Raw genomic sequence first — 14,225 nt, forward strand, 5'->3', positions numbered from 1 at the left:
GAAAAGGTTAAACAGACAGTGCCCTACCCAAGGCCACTTCTCTCCAGCACATCATTGTCCCTTCATCCAGTAGGAGTAAAAGGAAACCGTGATCATTGCTCTAATGAGAGTGCAAATTGCTGTCTAATGTGAGCAGGGGCAAAGAACATGCTTGAAGTTAGAATGAGAAGCTCTTGTTACCCCAGGTGCTTGACCTGTTTATCCAGAACAGTCAGCCTGCCTTTGTCTGCCTCATTTCTTACCCTGAACCCTTTTTTTTTGGCCATCTACCCAGGATTCTATACACAAGAAACACCTTAGAAGTCAGGGCTGGGCAGGCAGGAGCCAGGAGAGTGGCTACAATGACTTCAGCAGTCCTGGTGGACATCCAGGACGAAGTGACCTGCCCCATCTGCCTGGAGCTCCTGACAGAACCCCTGAGCATAGACTGTGGACACAGCTTCTGCCAAGCCTGCATCACGGGGGATAGCAAGGAGTTGGGTATTGGCCAAGAAGAAGAGAGCAGCTGTCCTGTGTGCCAGACCAGCTACCAGCCTGGGAACCTGCGACCCAATCGGCACCTGGCCAACATAGCGGACAGGCTCAGGGAGGTGGTGTTGGGCTTGGGGAAGCAGCTGAAGGTGGTTCTTTGTGCACACCATGGAGAGAAACTCCAGCTCTTCTGTAAGGAGGATGGGAAGCTCATTTGCTGGCTGTGCGAGAGGTCCCAGGAGCACCGTGGTCACCACACGTTCCTCATGGAAGAGGTGGCCCAGGAGTACCAGGTGGGAGCCCAGATGGAGGGAAGGCAGGTGGGAACAGACTCCTTGGTAGATTATTAACTTTTCTTTATGCTCTAATCTAATTTCTTTGTAGTCCACCTATTTATGTAGAGGATGAACCTAGAAAAAGCCCCTCTGGCCAAGAGCAGAGACTGTAGCTCTTTCTCACTGCTCATGATTGGTTCTGAATGAGTGGAGGATGCTGCTCGGGGCCAGTAGCGGGCAGGGCAGGTTGAGTTCAGGGGATATGTTGGCAGTGAGAGTAAAGGACTTAAAGTGGTTCATGGTCAGGTTCTTTCCCCTGGAGAAAAGAGAATCAGCCTATTCCCAGTGGTTTCTATCCCCTGTTTATAAAAGATAACTTTGACCTTCTCAGTTTTTCATTCCGGGACAGGCATCTCCTGAGGTCAGCATAATAATCTCTCCCCCATTCATTCCATGTCTCCACACTGAAACAATTTGACACTTGATCCTGCTTGACTTGATGTGTTTCTTCCAGGAGAAGTTCCAGGAGTCTCTGAAGAAGCTGAGGCAAGAGCAGCAGGAAGCTGAGAAACTAACAGCTGTTATCAGAGAGAAGAGGGCATCCTGGAAGGTAAGAGAGATTCTTCTGAAGGTGTCCTGGGACGGGAATCAGGGCAGGATGTGGGAGCCGAGGGCAAAAGGGACCTAGTTCTGTCTGTTCCCTGATTTAGCTAGAAGAGCTTCCCTTTGCCTGTCCTTCACTGCAACCCTTCCAAACAAGGGTATTGTTCTTGGTGCAGAGCCAGGGAGAGAGAAGGGGGAGTTAGAAAATGAACATATCAAAGGGAATCTAGGTTTTTGAAGACAATCATGGGAGAGGAACCATGGCCATTGGCAGCCCTTAATTCCTGATTCTGGACCTTGTTCTATAGTTTCGAGCTCTGAAATTTGGAAAAATAGGTCATGCACAGGCCACTCTCAATATCGAAAACTGGAAGGGGAGGCTGATGGTGAGTCCTGAGAGGCCAGAGAGGCTGCTTGGAATCTAAATCCCACCTAGGAATCAAAGTCTCTATCTCAGAAGCCTAGATAAGACAGCCTGGGGCCAATGGTCTGAGAAGAGCTGAAGGGAGAATAGAAGAAGAGAGCAGGTTCTGCAGGACTTACTCCCCCATTTGCTCATTCCCCCCCAGTGAGACCTGCCAGGAAAGCAGAGCCTGCCTCCCCAACCTCTTATACAGGAGACCCTCAGCTCAACAGACTAGCAACCTCTTTCTCTTCCATGTTCCTGAAGAATCAGATGGAACCTGAGAGACACAGGATCCAGAAGCAGTTTGATCAGTTGAGGAGCATCCTGGACAGAGAGGAGCAGCGGCAGCTGAAGAAGCTGGAGGAGGAGGAGAGGAAGGGGCTGAACATCATCGCAGAAGCTGAGGGTGAGCTGATGCAGCAGAGCCAGTCCCTGAGAAAGCTCATCTCAGACCTGGAGCGCCGGTGTCAGGGGTCAACAACGGAGCTGCTGCAGGTAGGAATCGCAAAGGAGCCCAAGGTCTCACGGTCAAGGCAAAGAGAGACTAACTCTCCTTCCCTTCTGATGTGGGACTCCTTATCTTGGTGGGGGAAAGAAAAAAATTTCCTTTGACCCTGTAGTGCCTCTTCCCTATTAAACAGTTCAAAGTTCATGGATAAAGCATAGGATAATTAGAAGTACAAATGCTAAAGGAATGTCTCATTTTTATTTCTTATGTATAAAGGATAGTCCAAAAGTTCGTTTGATACAATGTAAAAGATCGAGTGATGTTTTACTGCAGCATTTCTCAATCTTGGTACTATTGACCTTTTGGGCTAGAAGATTCTTTGCTGTGAGGGGCTGCCCTGTGCATTGTAGGATGTTCAGCAGCATCCCTGGCCTCTACCCTCTAGATGCCAGTAGCACCCAACTAGCTGTGACAACAAAAATACCCTCCAGACATTGCCAAATGACCCTGGGGAGAACTTATCCTCCCTCCCCCTGTTGAGAATCACTGGCCATTAGGTACCCGTTGTCTCTGATGCCGTGTTGGGATTGGTCAGGTGCTTTTCACTCAGCTTAGTCAAGGCAAACACATACCAAACTCAAGTACTTAGAGAATTTTTATGTAATTACCAGCCCTTCTTTGCTTCACTTTCTTCTCTAGGGCAGAATCATTGAACATGTTGTAATAGAAGTTTGAACAGGATTTTTGAGGCACAGACAATGAGCTCTGGTCTGTGTGTGTATGTGGATTGGGTGGGTGCAAGCTGTCAAATCCAAAGAGATTTGATGGAGAGATTTGAACTGAGGTTGAAATCTGAGCAGCTGTTGGCTTCATAGAGTGAATAGTGTGACTATTAAGTTGAAGCAGGATGTACCTTGTGACATTCTGGAACCTTCAGGCTCTTCCTTATTTTCTGTTTGCTTTCTTGCTTTCCTCTTGCTCCCTTTCCTGGTGGAATAATAATTTCTCTACTTATACTTGGGCCCTAGTATTGGGGTCATGGGGTAGTTATTTTCCACCTGTTGGAGATTTTCCTCATTCACTGCTTCTGGTTTCACAACTTCAGTTTATTCTTCTTGCTTTTTTCTTCATCTTTGATGTTGGGTTGCCTTAATGCTTGCTCCTTCCCCCACTTGTTCTAGCCCCTTTACAAGTCTCTTCAAACTGGAAAAATTGCTTCGTAAGTGCAAATGGATCATCAATTTATATAATAGCTAGTCCAGGCACCTGTCTAGACTCTTCTACCCACTAGTTAGTATGACTGCCCAATGGTCATTTTAACTAGAGTGTTATCTCACAGTCAATTTTTCCAGAACTTGCCCATCACAGACACTTCCTCCTTCTCTTTTCCATGTTTGTTTGACATGGTTACCCATTAAGATTTGACAGCTGGATGCAAGCCTGCAGCTTTCAAGTTTCAAAATGTGAACCCTGAGAGTAAAGCTAAGAGGAAGAGGCATGAAGTATCACCCTGATTTGATCATTTGAGTTCCTTATTACAAGTATGCCTTAAGATTGATACAATCCTGGATCCACCTCTACCACTTTACATATGCAAGCCAGTTTGAGTTGTGTTTTTGTCAAATACAACCAAAAATAGCTCCAATACCATGAAAATAGTTATTCCTATGTTACATAGATCAAACCATTGGCCTTTCCTTCTGTTGCATTGAGGGGTATAGAGCAGAAGTTAGGAAGACCAATTCGGAGGCCATGAGACAATTCTACTCAAATGAGGCAGGCAGTGGCAGTGATGATGATAAAGAGCAGTAAGGGTGTGAAATGCACTGGCTTGGTCTAAGATGGGATGTCAGGTAGTTTTTAAGACAGTACTTTGTCTACATTTGGTGACTGGATGCTGGGATCATTGAGGAAGATGGAAGATAACAGAAGAGACCTCATGGTTGCAGGAAAGGTAAGTTTTCTTTCAGATATCTTGAATCTGTGGTGCCCGTGGCTTATGTGAGGGGTATATAAAAGAGATGTAAGCAGAAGTACAGATTTAGGAATCATCAACACATGTGTGTGTTGAAATCAAGAAAAATACACAAAGTCAGAAAAGGTAGCATAGAGGGTTAGGGGAGGTGGAATTTGAGAAACAACCACATTTTATGGCCCTTGTGTCCTCAGCAACCAGAATGTGAGCATCTCGAGGACAGAAATCAGGACTTAGTCATGTGAGAGCATCTAGAAGCAGGCACAGTGCCTGGCAAATAAAAGATGAGGTACATATATAACACCACACACACACACACACACACACACACACACACACACACACACACACACTCTGTTGTAAAAATAAAGGTACTAATGAATGAATTGAATCATTTCCTGACATCCCTACATAGGGTCTCAGGGAGAGTCTGCTTTCAGCTCTTATCTTTACTTTGTGGCCTCCATATTGGATCATCTCTACCTCTGTCATCATGGGGTGGTGAGAATGGGATGAGGGACATGGATGAGGCTGTAGTAGAGGACAAGTCCTATTACCCTTGACTTAACCTGTCTCTTTCTTTCCTAGGATGTGAGTGATGTCGCGAAAAGGTATGTGTAGAACATGACGTGGTTCCCTTGGGTTGACAAAAGACTCCTGTACCCATAGAGTTATCTTGTGGTCAGTGGGAAAGGAAAAAAAAATCACAAAGCAGGGAAGATTTAGGACTGTGGTGTCTTGAGTGGCTTTTCGTGAGAATTTGGGGTCCCCCAAAGTAAAGCGAATGACTTGGTTTCAATGGTAGGAGAATTTGCGTGGCAGAAGGTCACAAATTGGGACAGTAGTGTTCTTAAGAATCAAGGATTACCATATCACTGACTCCCCATGTACCTCGTGATAGAACTCCTTTTCCACAAACCTCTGTACCTGCTTCCAGTCCTGATTCTAGTAGCTCATAGCTACCTCAAAATACGCAGGGATTTTCTTTGCCCACATACTTTATCAGAGGGAAATTTCCCATTTGCTTTTTTTCCCAAGGTCCAGAAATCAGCTCTTGGGATAGCTGCTTAAATTTCCCTTTCCCCCTTGGCTTTGGAACAGGCCATGCCTTGCTACCTAGTTCTCCTCAGTCTTCCATTTTTCTCAATTCCAGTAAAAATATAGACCCGAGGTCTTGAAAAGAGTGGCTTCGGCCCTGAAACAAAAACATGTTCTCTTCTCTGTCACCTATTCTAGAATTTCTTTCATCAAGGTGACCCCTAAAGTAGCCCACATACCTGGTACCTTGAAGCGCCTCACGAACACATGACCCATGGAGCCTGTTGTCCCTTCGGAAGTCTTTATTCTCAGTTTGGAGGTGAGGACGTTTCCTTTCTCCAACTGGCGTAATGTTCCCAGAGACCGAGAATCCTAAGAGGCTGTTCTGAAGGTCTTTCTCCCTAGGCCTCTGCAAGACCTTGAGACCTAAATCACAGACTCTTCTAAGGGAGCCCTTCACCTGATACTCTGAAAGCCCTAGCAGCAGGTCCTGATGTCCTGCCTGTCAACACAGATACCTGTAGGCCCTCTAAGAGGGTGCTGACATTTTAAGTATTTTGTATCTTTTTTAGAGGTAGCAAAGGATTTCCCAGCCATTATTTTATTTAATATTATACAGTCTCTAGGATGCAGAGAAAGAAGGGAAAATTATTGTATTTTACAAAACAACAACAAACCAAACAAAGGAACAAAAATGAGGCTTTGCGGGATAAATCCTATCAACTTTTTTTTAAATTGATGTATATATAGTTGATTTGCAAGAGTATATTAGTTTCAGATGTACAAAATAGTGATTCAATACTTTTATAGATTATACTCCATTTAAAGTTATTATAAAATATTGGCTATATTCCCTGTTCTGTACAAAAGATATATTCACCCCAGTATTCATCGCAGCACTATTTATGATAGCCAAGATGTGGAAGCGACCTAAGTGCCCCTCAACAGATGAATAGATAAAGAAGATGTGGTATATATATATATATAAAAGAGAGAGAGAGAGAGAGAGAGAGAGATACTACACAGCCAATAAAAAAAGAATGAAAATCTTACCAGTGTGTACACAGATGGTGAGAAGCTAGTTTTTAGTCCAGTTCTTCTGGCTCCTATGCCAGAGGTCTTTGCAGAATGATGCTAATTTTCTTCAAGGAAGAGTGTTGAAGTTCACCAGTGGGCCTGGGAGATGAAGGAGACAGATGTTAGAGACACCCAAAGTTAGCAGTGTTGAAGATTCATAATGTCTGTTCTCTCTAGGAGTGAGCTCTGGACCCTGAAGAAGCCAGAAGCTCTCCCCACCAAGCTGAAGAGTATGTTTCGAGCCCCAGATCTGAAAAAGATGCTGCGAGTGTTTAGAGGTGAGGAGTTTCAGGGAACAGCGTTTGGATGAGGGATCATGGTAGTAGAGGAAATAAAAAGAATGTAGGGTTGGTATTTGCGAATAGTGTCAGAGAAAGAGATCAAAGAGGGAGGGACACAATGTGCTGAAGAAGATGCAGGTCATACTGAAGGGGGAATGAAATGGCCGGTTCACATCCTTATAGAATTCCCTTCCACACCTCTCAGCCAGGTAAGGGAGAGACAGCAGACCTGAGACTGATGGTTCTATATAATGTGATTGACTCTTTATCATTACAGAGCTGACAGATGTCCAGAGCTACTGGGGTAAGTAGAAACTGTGGCCTCTTTGAGCTGACATGTTCTTATCCTTGCCAAACATACCCACACACACACTCTCAGGTATGAGGTGTTGCTGTTTCCACCCAGCCCCCCACCACCTAGCTCCAATTCCTCCCACCCATATCCTCGCTTCCTCTTCTCAGAGTCATAAGACCCACATACCCATTCTCATCTGCTGATGCTGTACCTTTCTCCCACAGAGGATGTGACTCTGAATCCACACACGGCTAATTTAAATCTCATCCTGTCCAAGAACCGGAGGCAGGTGAGATTTGTGGGCACTCAGCTGTCTGGGTCTCATCTGGAAGAGCATTATGGCTGTGGTGTCCTGGGCTCTCGGCACTTCTCCTCAGGAAAGCATTACTGGGAGGTAGACGTGGCCAAGAAGACTGACTGGATCCTGGGGGTGTGCAGTGATTCAACGGGACCTACGTTCTCTTTCAACCAGTTTGCGAACAATCGGAATGTTTACTCCCGATACCAGCCTCAAAGTGGATACTGGGTGATTGGGTTACATCATAAGCACGAATACAGAGCCTACGAGGAATCGTCCACCTCCTTGCTCCTCTCCATGATGGTGCCCCCTCGCCGAATTGGGGTGTTCTTAGACTATGAGGCCGGCACGGTCTCCTTTTACAATGTCACCAACCACGGCTTCCCCATCTACACCTTCTCTAAGTATTACTTTCCTACCACCCTATGTCCATATTTTAATCCTTGCAACTGTGTAGTCCCGATGACCCTGCGCCGCCCAAGCTCTTGAACTTTCTGCTGTTCCCACCATCTGAGCCGTACCCTCTACTCCAAGGCTCTTCTGCATCTCAGTTTCTCCTTTCTTACCTCCGATTTTCCTGTGTTCTCACTCCTTTCCTGTTGAACATTTACTCAGTGCTAGAGCTGAGTAACCCAGCGGTGACAGTGAACATCCTTGACAGATTAATTACAGATCTTGAGATGGGTGAGGGGTAGCTGTCAACATTTTTCCCCTTTTTTTTTTTAAAAGAAAGAATTGGAAAATTTTATTCGAGCCAAATTTGAAGATTATAACCTGGGAAGAGCATCTCAGAAAGCTCAGAACTGTTCCCTCAACATTTTACCATTAAGCGTGGCATTTGGTGGAGATTCTTCTTTGTTGATGTATAGAATCAAATTTAGGAAATTCTCTTCTATTAATTTGATGTCAGTTTTTGTACTGAGTGGAAAGTTGAATTTCAACATATATTGTCACTGTAATTATTAAGATAATCACACGTCATTTTTTTTTTAATCACACGTCATTTTTATTCTGTTCTTGGAATACATTGATTTATTTCCATTTTTAAATCTAACACAGATTTCTGGAATAAACCACTGTTATTCTTCATATGCAATACTGGATTTGTTTTTGCTCATACGTTGTTTAGGTTTTGTTTTTATCTCTGTTTATGAAAGAAATTGACCTGTAATTTTACATTCTTGTAACGTCGTCAGGTTTTATAAAATGCAATACATGGGCAAAGAAATTGCTGTTTTTTTAATGTAAGTACATATAGGATTGAGTGCTAAAATCCATTATAACGTTAATTTGGGTGGCTTTAAATTCAATTTTAAAAAAAGATTCTAACTTCAGTTTTTACTACAAACTTCATGGATCTTAAAAATCTAAGGTAGTAAAAAAAAAAAAATCTAAGGTAGTGATTGAAAAAAAAAAATCTAAACACACTGAAGTAAAAACAGGAGAGAAGAGGAAAATGTTCAGTCCAATACAGATTTTTCTGTCAGAATGGGAGGAAAATGTAAAAAGAAAATAATCAATATGAAGCACTTTTAGGAAGAGAATAATTTCTTCTAGCTTCTCCATACCTCCTTTTCTTTATGGTCAAACATGAACAGCTTGTGCATGAGCACTTTGTCTTTGGGAGAGGGATGCTATATGCTTTTTGAGCTAACTGTAAAAGAAATTATGATGAGGGGGCTGTAAGGATGGAATGAATATCAAGGAGTTGAATATCAAGATCTGGCTGTCCACTATGATAGCCAAGAGGCTCCGGTGGCTGTTGAACAATTCAGACATGCCTAGTCTGAATTGAGATGTGCCGTACATATAAAATACACACCATATTTTGAAGACTTAGTTCAAAATATAATGTAGGGGCTTCCCTGGTGGCGCAGTGGTTGAGAGTCCGCCTGCCAATGCAGGGGACACGGGTTCCTGCCCCAGTCTGGGAAGATCCCACATGCCGCGGAGCGGCTGGGCCCGTGAGCCATGGCTGCTGAGCCTGCGCGTCCGGAGCCTGTGCTCCACAGCGGGAGAGGCCACAACAGTGAGAGGCCCGCGTAAGCTGAGAGACAAGAACATTTTATGAAGATCAAAAGGATGTTAATAAATGAGGGATTTCTTATTCTCCAGTTTGCATGCCACATGCAAAAATTTTTAGTTATTTCTGGTCTCCAGATGACAGGAAAGATGGAGTCGTGAGGACTGCATGGGATTCAGTCTCAAGTCCAGAAAAAGGAAAAACAGCATGCATTCTAAGGCAAGTTGCTTGGAACGAACCAAAATTTGTTAAGCCTTTCTGCAGTATATCAAAATGTGTGTGTGTGTGTGCATGACTGCATGTGTGTGTGTGCCTTGGGAGTGGGGATTATATCTAAGAAGAATTTTTTGTTTAACTAAGAGTAAACATGAATTTTATTCCAAGCCATATCTAGGAGCAAATTAAAACTTTGCCTCTGACACAAGAAAACATTTGCGGGTAGAGAAAGAAGACAAAGTAAGGTGTGAGGTTTAAATGCAGACAAATGAGTAAGAAGAAAGTAAGTTTCCCAAGACTGAAGGAGAAGATACCGCCGAGAGAGTAGAAGCACAATGCCATCTGTAGTATACCCTATGACACACCTCCCAGATCTGCTTTTCAGGACCTGTGTACCTATCTCCCAGCTGCTGGGAATATCAGATACTGGGAGCTCACATCTGCACCCCTCCCTGGAATTGTCCTCAGACCCAAGGAACTACCTTATCCAAAGTTTTGTCCTATCACACAGGGTAATCCTCCGCCAATGACAGGATACCATGGGAGTACAAATAACTGGCTTCCTTGCCTCATTATGGGATAACACAGAAGGGCCATTCCAGCACAGGAGCTTCCCATAGTATCATGCAGGCCCCAGATGCAGCCTCACGGTGAGTCAGCTTCTCCTTTGACCCAATCATACATTACTAGTTTTTTACAAGTATAATTCCTCAGAGATCTCCTCCAAAATCCTTCTACACGCTATTCTATAACCCAGTTTGTATTTATCTAGGACCTTGTATACAATAACTGGAAAGATTGTTTCCAGTAAACTTTTAACTTTCATTTGCTAATTATTGCTGATCACTGCCTATCACTATATAAAGTATACCATGGAGATAAATCTGACTGATTTTGACCTCAAAGAGATTGTACCCTAGTGGTAAAAATTTAGCAGTGTTTTTTTTAAGCTAGAATGAGCATCAGAATCACCTGGAGGGTTCAATAGCATATTACTATGTCCCAGCCCCAGAGATTCTGATATAGTGAGTCTGGGGTAGTGTCCAATAATTAGCATTTATAATAAATTACCAGATAATGCTGATACCCATGGCCCGGGGACTACACTTTAAGAACCACTGATGGGCTTCCCTGGTGGCACAGTGGTTGAGAGTCCGCCTACTGATGCAGGGGACACAGGTTCGTGCCCCGGTCCGGGAAGACCCCACATGCCGCGGAGCGGCTGGGCCCGTGAGCCATGGTCGCTGAGCCTGCGCATCCGGAGCCTGTGCTCCGCAACAGGAGAGGCCACAACAGTAAGAGGCCTGCGTACCGCAAAAAAAAAAAAAAAAAAAAAAGAACCACTGATACCCAATGATAACTAACGTAACAGCAAGATAAATAGACCTCTGGAAAATAATGAAAAGAATAAATAATCATGAAATAAGCCAACTGGGGAAGGCTTTCTGGATAGTATGTCATTAAATCTGAGCTAAGAAATATTTGGTGATGGGTGCTAGAAGGGAAAAGTAATAAGACTTTATAGTTCTGAGAGAGACTATTGTTCCGCTGGAATTATAGAATAGTCTCCCAATATGTCAAAATTTCTTAATTCCATTCCTTAGCTCAGATCCCAACACCAGCTATTCAATCCACCACCTTTACTGGGTTCCCTCCCATGTACCATCTTCTTTTTTGTTTTTCACTTAGCAATTCCTTGTTCTTTTTCTTAAAATTTTATTGACATATAGTTGATTTACAATGTTGTGTTAATTTCTGCTGTACAGCAAAGTGACTCAGTTACACATATATATATTCTTTTTCATATTCTTTTCCATTATGGTTTATCACAGGATATTAAATATAGTCCTCTGTGCTATACAGTAGGAACTTGTTGTTTATTCATCCACATACCATCTTAATTTTCAGGACTATTTTGCAAGAATGTATCATTCCCCTAAACCCTCCACCTCAATCTAAGTCCTGTGATTTTACATACACACACACACACACACCATCTTGCTTAGGCTTTACATCATGATTAACAGATATAATTAATAAATATTTGTTATTTTATAGCCATATGTAGGTTCTTCCTTAGAGACTGAAGGGAAAAAAGCCATAAGAAGTGAAGTGCAGAATTGCTGTTTTTGGAAATTTTCTACATGGTTTTCTGTGTAGATGAGGCAAATACTTTGGAGTGAGAGTGTCTTTTTAACTCTGGCTCATATTCACTCTCTAGGTCTCCTCTGCTGTATCATGGAATTAAAGAATAGATTTTCTATTCCTCCAGAAACTAGGCAACATGCTCTGAAAGAGGTTATGTTCTCTCGCTGGAAGCAAGAAAACTCCTGCAAAAAATGTGTCTATAACTAATTCCCACAGATATGCTGCACCCCAACAATATACAGTTCCATCCTTCTTCCTTCCATCTGATAGGGATTCCAAGGCTGGAAAATGTGAACATCTGGATTGGCTCCCCCTTCTTTGCAGTGTATCTAATAACCCTCATGGGAAATGTCACCATCCTGTTTGTGATCCAGACTGAAGCAGCCTCCACCAGCCTATGTTTTACTTCCTGGCCATGTTGGCCTGCACTGACCTTGGCCTGTCTACAGCCACCATCCCCAAGATGCTGGGTGTTTTCTGGTTCAATCTCAGGGAGATTGTGTTTGGTGCTTGCATCACAAGATGTACACAATCCATATATGCACTGGCCTGGAGTCTGCGGTGCTGACAGTCGTGGCCATAGACCGATACATTGCCGTCTGCAACCTCCTGAGATACAGCATGATACTCACCAATAAGGTGATAGCCATCCTGGGCATAGTCATCATGGTCCGGACTTTGGTGTGTGTGTCTCCTTTTAGAGTCCTTATCCTAAGCCTTCCTTTCTGTGATGCCCAGATCATCCCCCACACCTATGGTGAACCCCTGGGTTTGGCAAAGTTGGCTTGTGCCAGTATTAAGGTCAGTGCTTTCTATGGCTTGATTGCTTTTTCCATGGGATATATTGACCTTTCTGTGATTGGATTTTCCTATGTCCAAATCCTCAGAGCAGTCTTCTACCTCCCGTCCTGGGATGCCCGCCTCAAGGCACTCAGGACATTTGGCTCCCATGTCTGCTTAATGTTGGCTTTCCACCTGCCAGCACTCTTCTCCTTCATGACACACTGCTTTGGCCACAACATCCCTCATTATATCCCCATACTTCTGGCCAATCTATATGTGGTTTTTCCCCCTGCCCTTAACCCTGGAATCTATGGGGTCAGGACAAAACAGATAAGAGAGCGGGCACTTAGGATGCTTAACCCTAAAAGCTATTGATATTTAACCCCAAGAGGATCTTCCATGATCATTCAGTGGAATGATAAGATCAAAACAGAAGTAAACACTGGAATATTTTTGTTAAAATCCTCTACGTGTAATCCTCTACTACATTTTCCTTATTAGTCATAATGTACACCACATTAGAAGGCAGAGCTCAAAGATTCCAAAATAATCACTCTATTTTTTGCCACAGGAAAAGTACAACAAAAAATTCTCACATTTAAACCCCACTGATACTACAAGATTCCTAAGGTGAGAAAAAAGTTTGAAAAAGTGGCCCCAGTAACTACCTTAAATACTTTTCTTTCTCATGGGGATTCTCTTCATTCACATGTCAGAAGCTGAAGTCCATGACTATAAAAATGATGAATTTCATGAAAACCAAGCAGCATATAGTGGGAAGAGAAATGCACAATGAGTCATGAGATACAGGTTTAAATTCAGGCTCTGGCCTTGACTGGAAGATGTACGTGAGAATGTCACTTAGAGCTCTTTGAGCTTCGGTATCCTTACCAAGAAAATAATTCAAAAAAAAAAAAAAAACTGTTGTGAAAATCTTTGCAGCTTCTGAAACATAAAAAGGTTTGACAACAAATAAACACATGTATTTCTAGTGTGGTTGTTACTTCTGGTGCATGTAGATTTAACTTACTAAATCCAATCCTACTATACAGTCACTGATATGAAGTGAGGTCTCCAGCTCCAGATGATCCCATTGCTTGGGGGTCTTTAGGGACTCAGCCCTTAGCTTGGTCAGAGCATTTCATTTAGAAAACTATAAAGCCTGAAGAGTTAAGAGGGCTTTCTCTTGGCTTGAGGACTCAGTGAAACCTCAGGCCCTGCGGTTCTTGTTAGGGTGAGCTTCAGGGCAGAATGAAATAGAATGACTGCTGACATAATATAAAGTCATTCTCATTTGAGTATGGAAGCTAGATAGGATATTGATTGATTTCTTTGGGTATTCTAGGAGCTGCAAAAACATGAAGTTGGCTTCTAATTGGAAATGGGACCCTGGCTGAAATTTAAGGTAGAATGAGCAAGGAATATACAAAGAATAGGGCTAAAGTAATAGTAATGTAAACTAAGAGAGGAAGTGAAACGAAAAAAATGATACTTTGTGTAAATTTATAAAGAAAAATGACCGAATGATCAGTTTCTAAATAGAAATTACAACATTGACACAAACAAGATTTAGAAAAAAACTAAACAGATCAAAATATGAAGGAAGATGACAAAATAAGTCATTGCAGATTTTCTTCCAAGTAAGATGGTAGACTATGACAACTTCTCATATGTTTCTTATACTATATTAACTGTTTTGCAATACTAAAACATTTGCAAAGCTTTCAAAATTATTTAGAAAATTAACATTATCCTGATGACAAAATCAGAAAATAGAGAAAATACAGATTCTCTAAATCATTGCAAATGGCAACACAATTATGAGAAGCTTGACTCAAAGTGGGTATACACAGGGATAGATGCTACCAATTTGTTATAGGGATTTGTA

The 14,225-nt window shown here is 42.7% G+C and overlaps 2 protein-coding genes across 2 annotated transcripts; both read left to right on the plus strand.

Moving 5' to 3' along the window:
* The first annotated feature begins 302 nt into the window (after positions 1–302).
* Positions 303–7,702, plus strand: LOC132429729 (tripartite motif-containing protein 6-like). Its single transcript, XM_060018402.2, has 7 exons — positions 303–764; positions 1,261–1,356; positions 2,020–2,250; positions 4,767–4,789; positions 6,471–6,571; positions 6,852–6,878; positions 7,094–7,702. Exons 1-7 carry the CDS (start codon positions 342–344, stop codon positions 7,654–7,656), a joined length of 1,464 nt encoding a protein of 487 aa, XP_059874385.1. The 5' UTR covers positions 303–341; the 3' UTR covers positions 7,657–7,702.
* A 4,070-nt stretch (positions 7,703–11,772) lies between these two features.
* Positions 11,773–12,712, plus strand: OR52B2 (olfactory receptor family 52 subfamily B member 2). The gene is given in 3 exon segments (XM_060017290.1): positions 11,773–11,932; positions 11,935–12,072; positions 12,075–12,712. Coding segments are annotated over 3 exon segments (936 nt in total).
* Positions 12,713–14,225: the final 1,513 nt, after the last annotated feature.

The sequence above is a fragment of the Delphinus delphis genome, chromosome 8, assembly GCF_949987515.2.
Source record: "Delphinus delphis chromosome 8, mDelDel1.2, whole genome shotgun sequence".
Classification (NCBI taxonomy): domain Eukaryota; kingdom Metazoa; phylum Chordata; class Mammalia; order Artiodactyla; family Delphinidae; genus Delphinus; species Delphinus delphis.

What these genes read in the sequence shown, in the direction of transcription:
- LOC132429729 (XM_060018402.2), top strand. Translation starts at nt 342, where the DNA reads ATGACTTCAGCAGTCCTGGTGGACATCCAGGACGAAGTGACCTGCCCC. An exon ending in AGAAGAGGGCATCCTGGAAG is followed by an intron (nt 1,357 to 2,019) that starts GTAAGAGAGATT and finishes ATGTTCCTGAAG; the next exon opens with AATCAGATGGAACCTGAGAG. An exon ending in GATGCTGCGAGTGTTTAGAG is followed by an intron (nt 6,572 to 6,851) that starts GTGAGGAGTTTC and finishes TTATCATTACAG; the next exon opens with AGCTGACAGATGTCCAGAGC.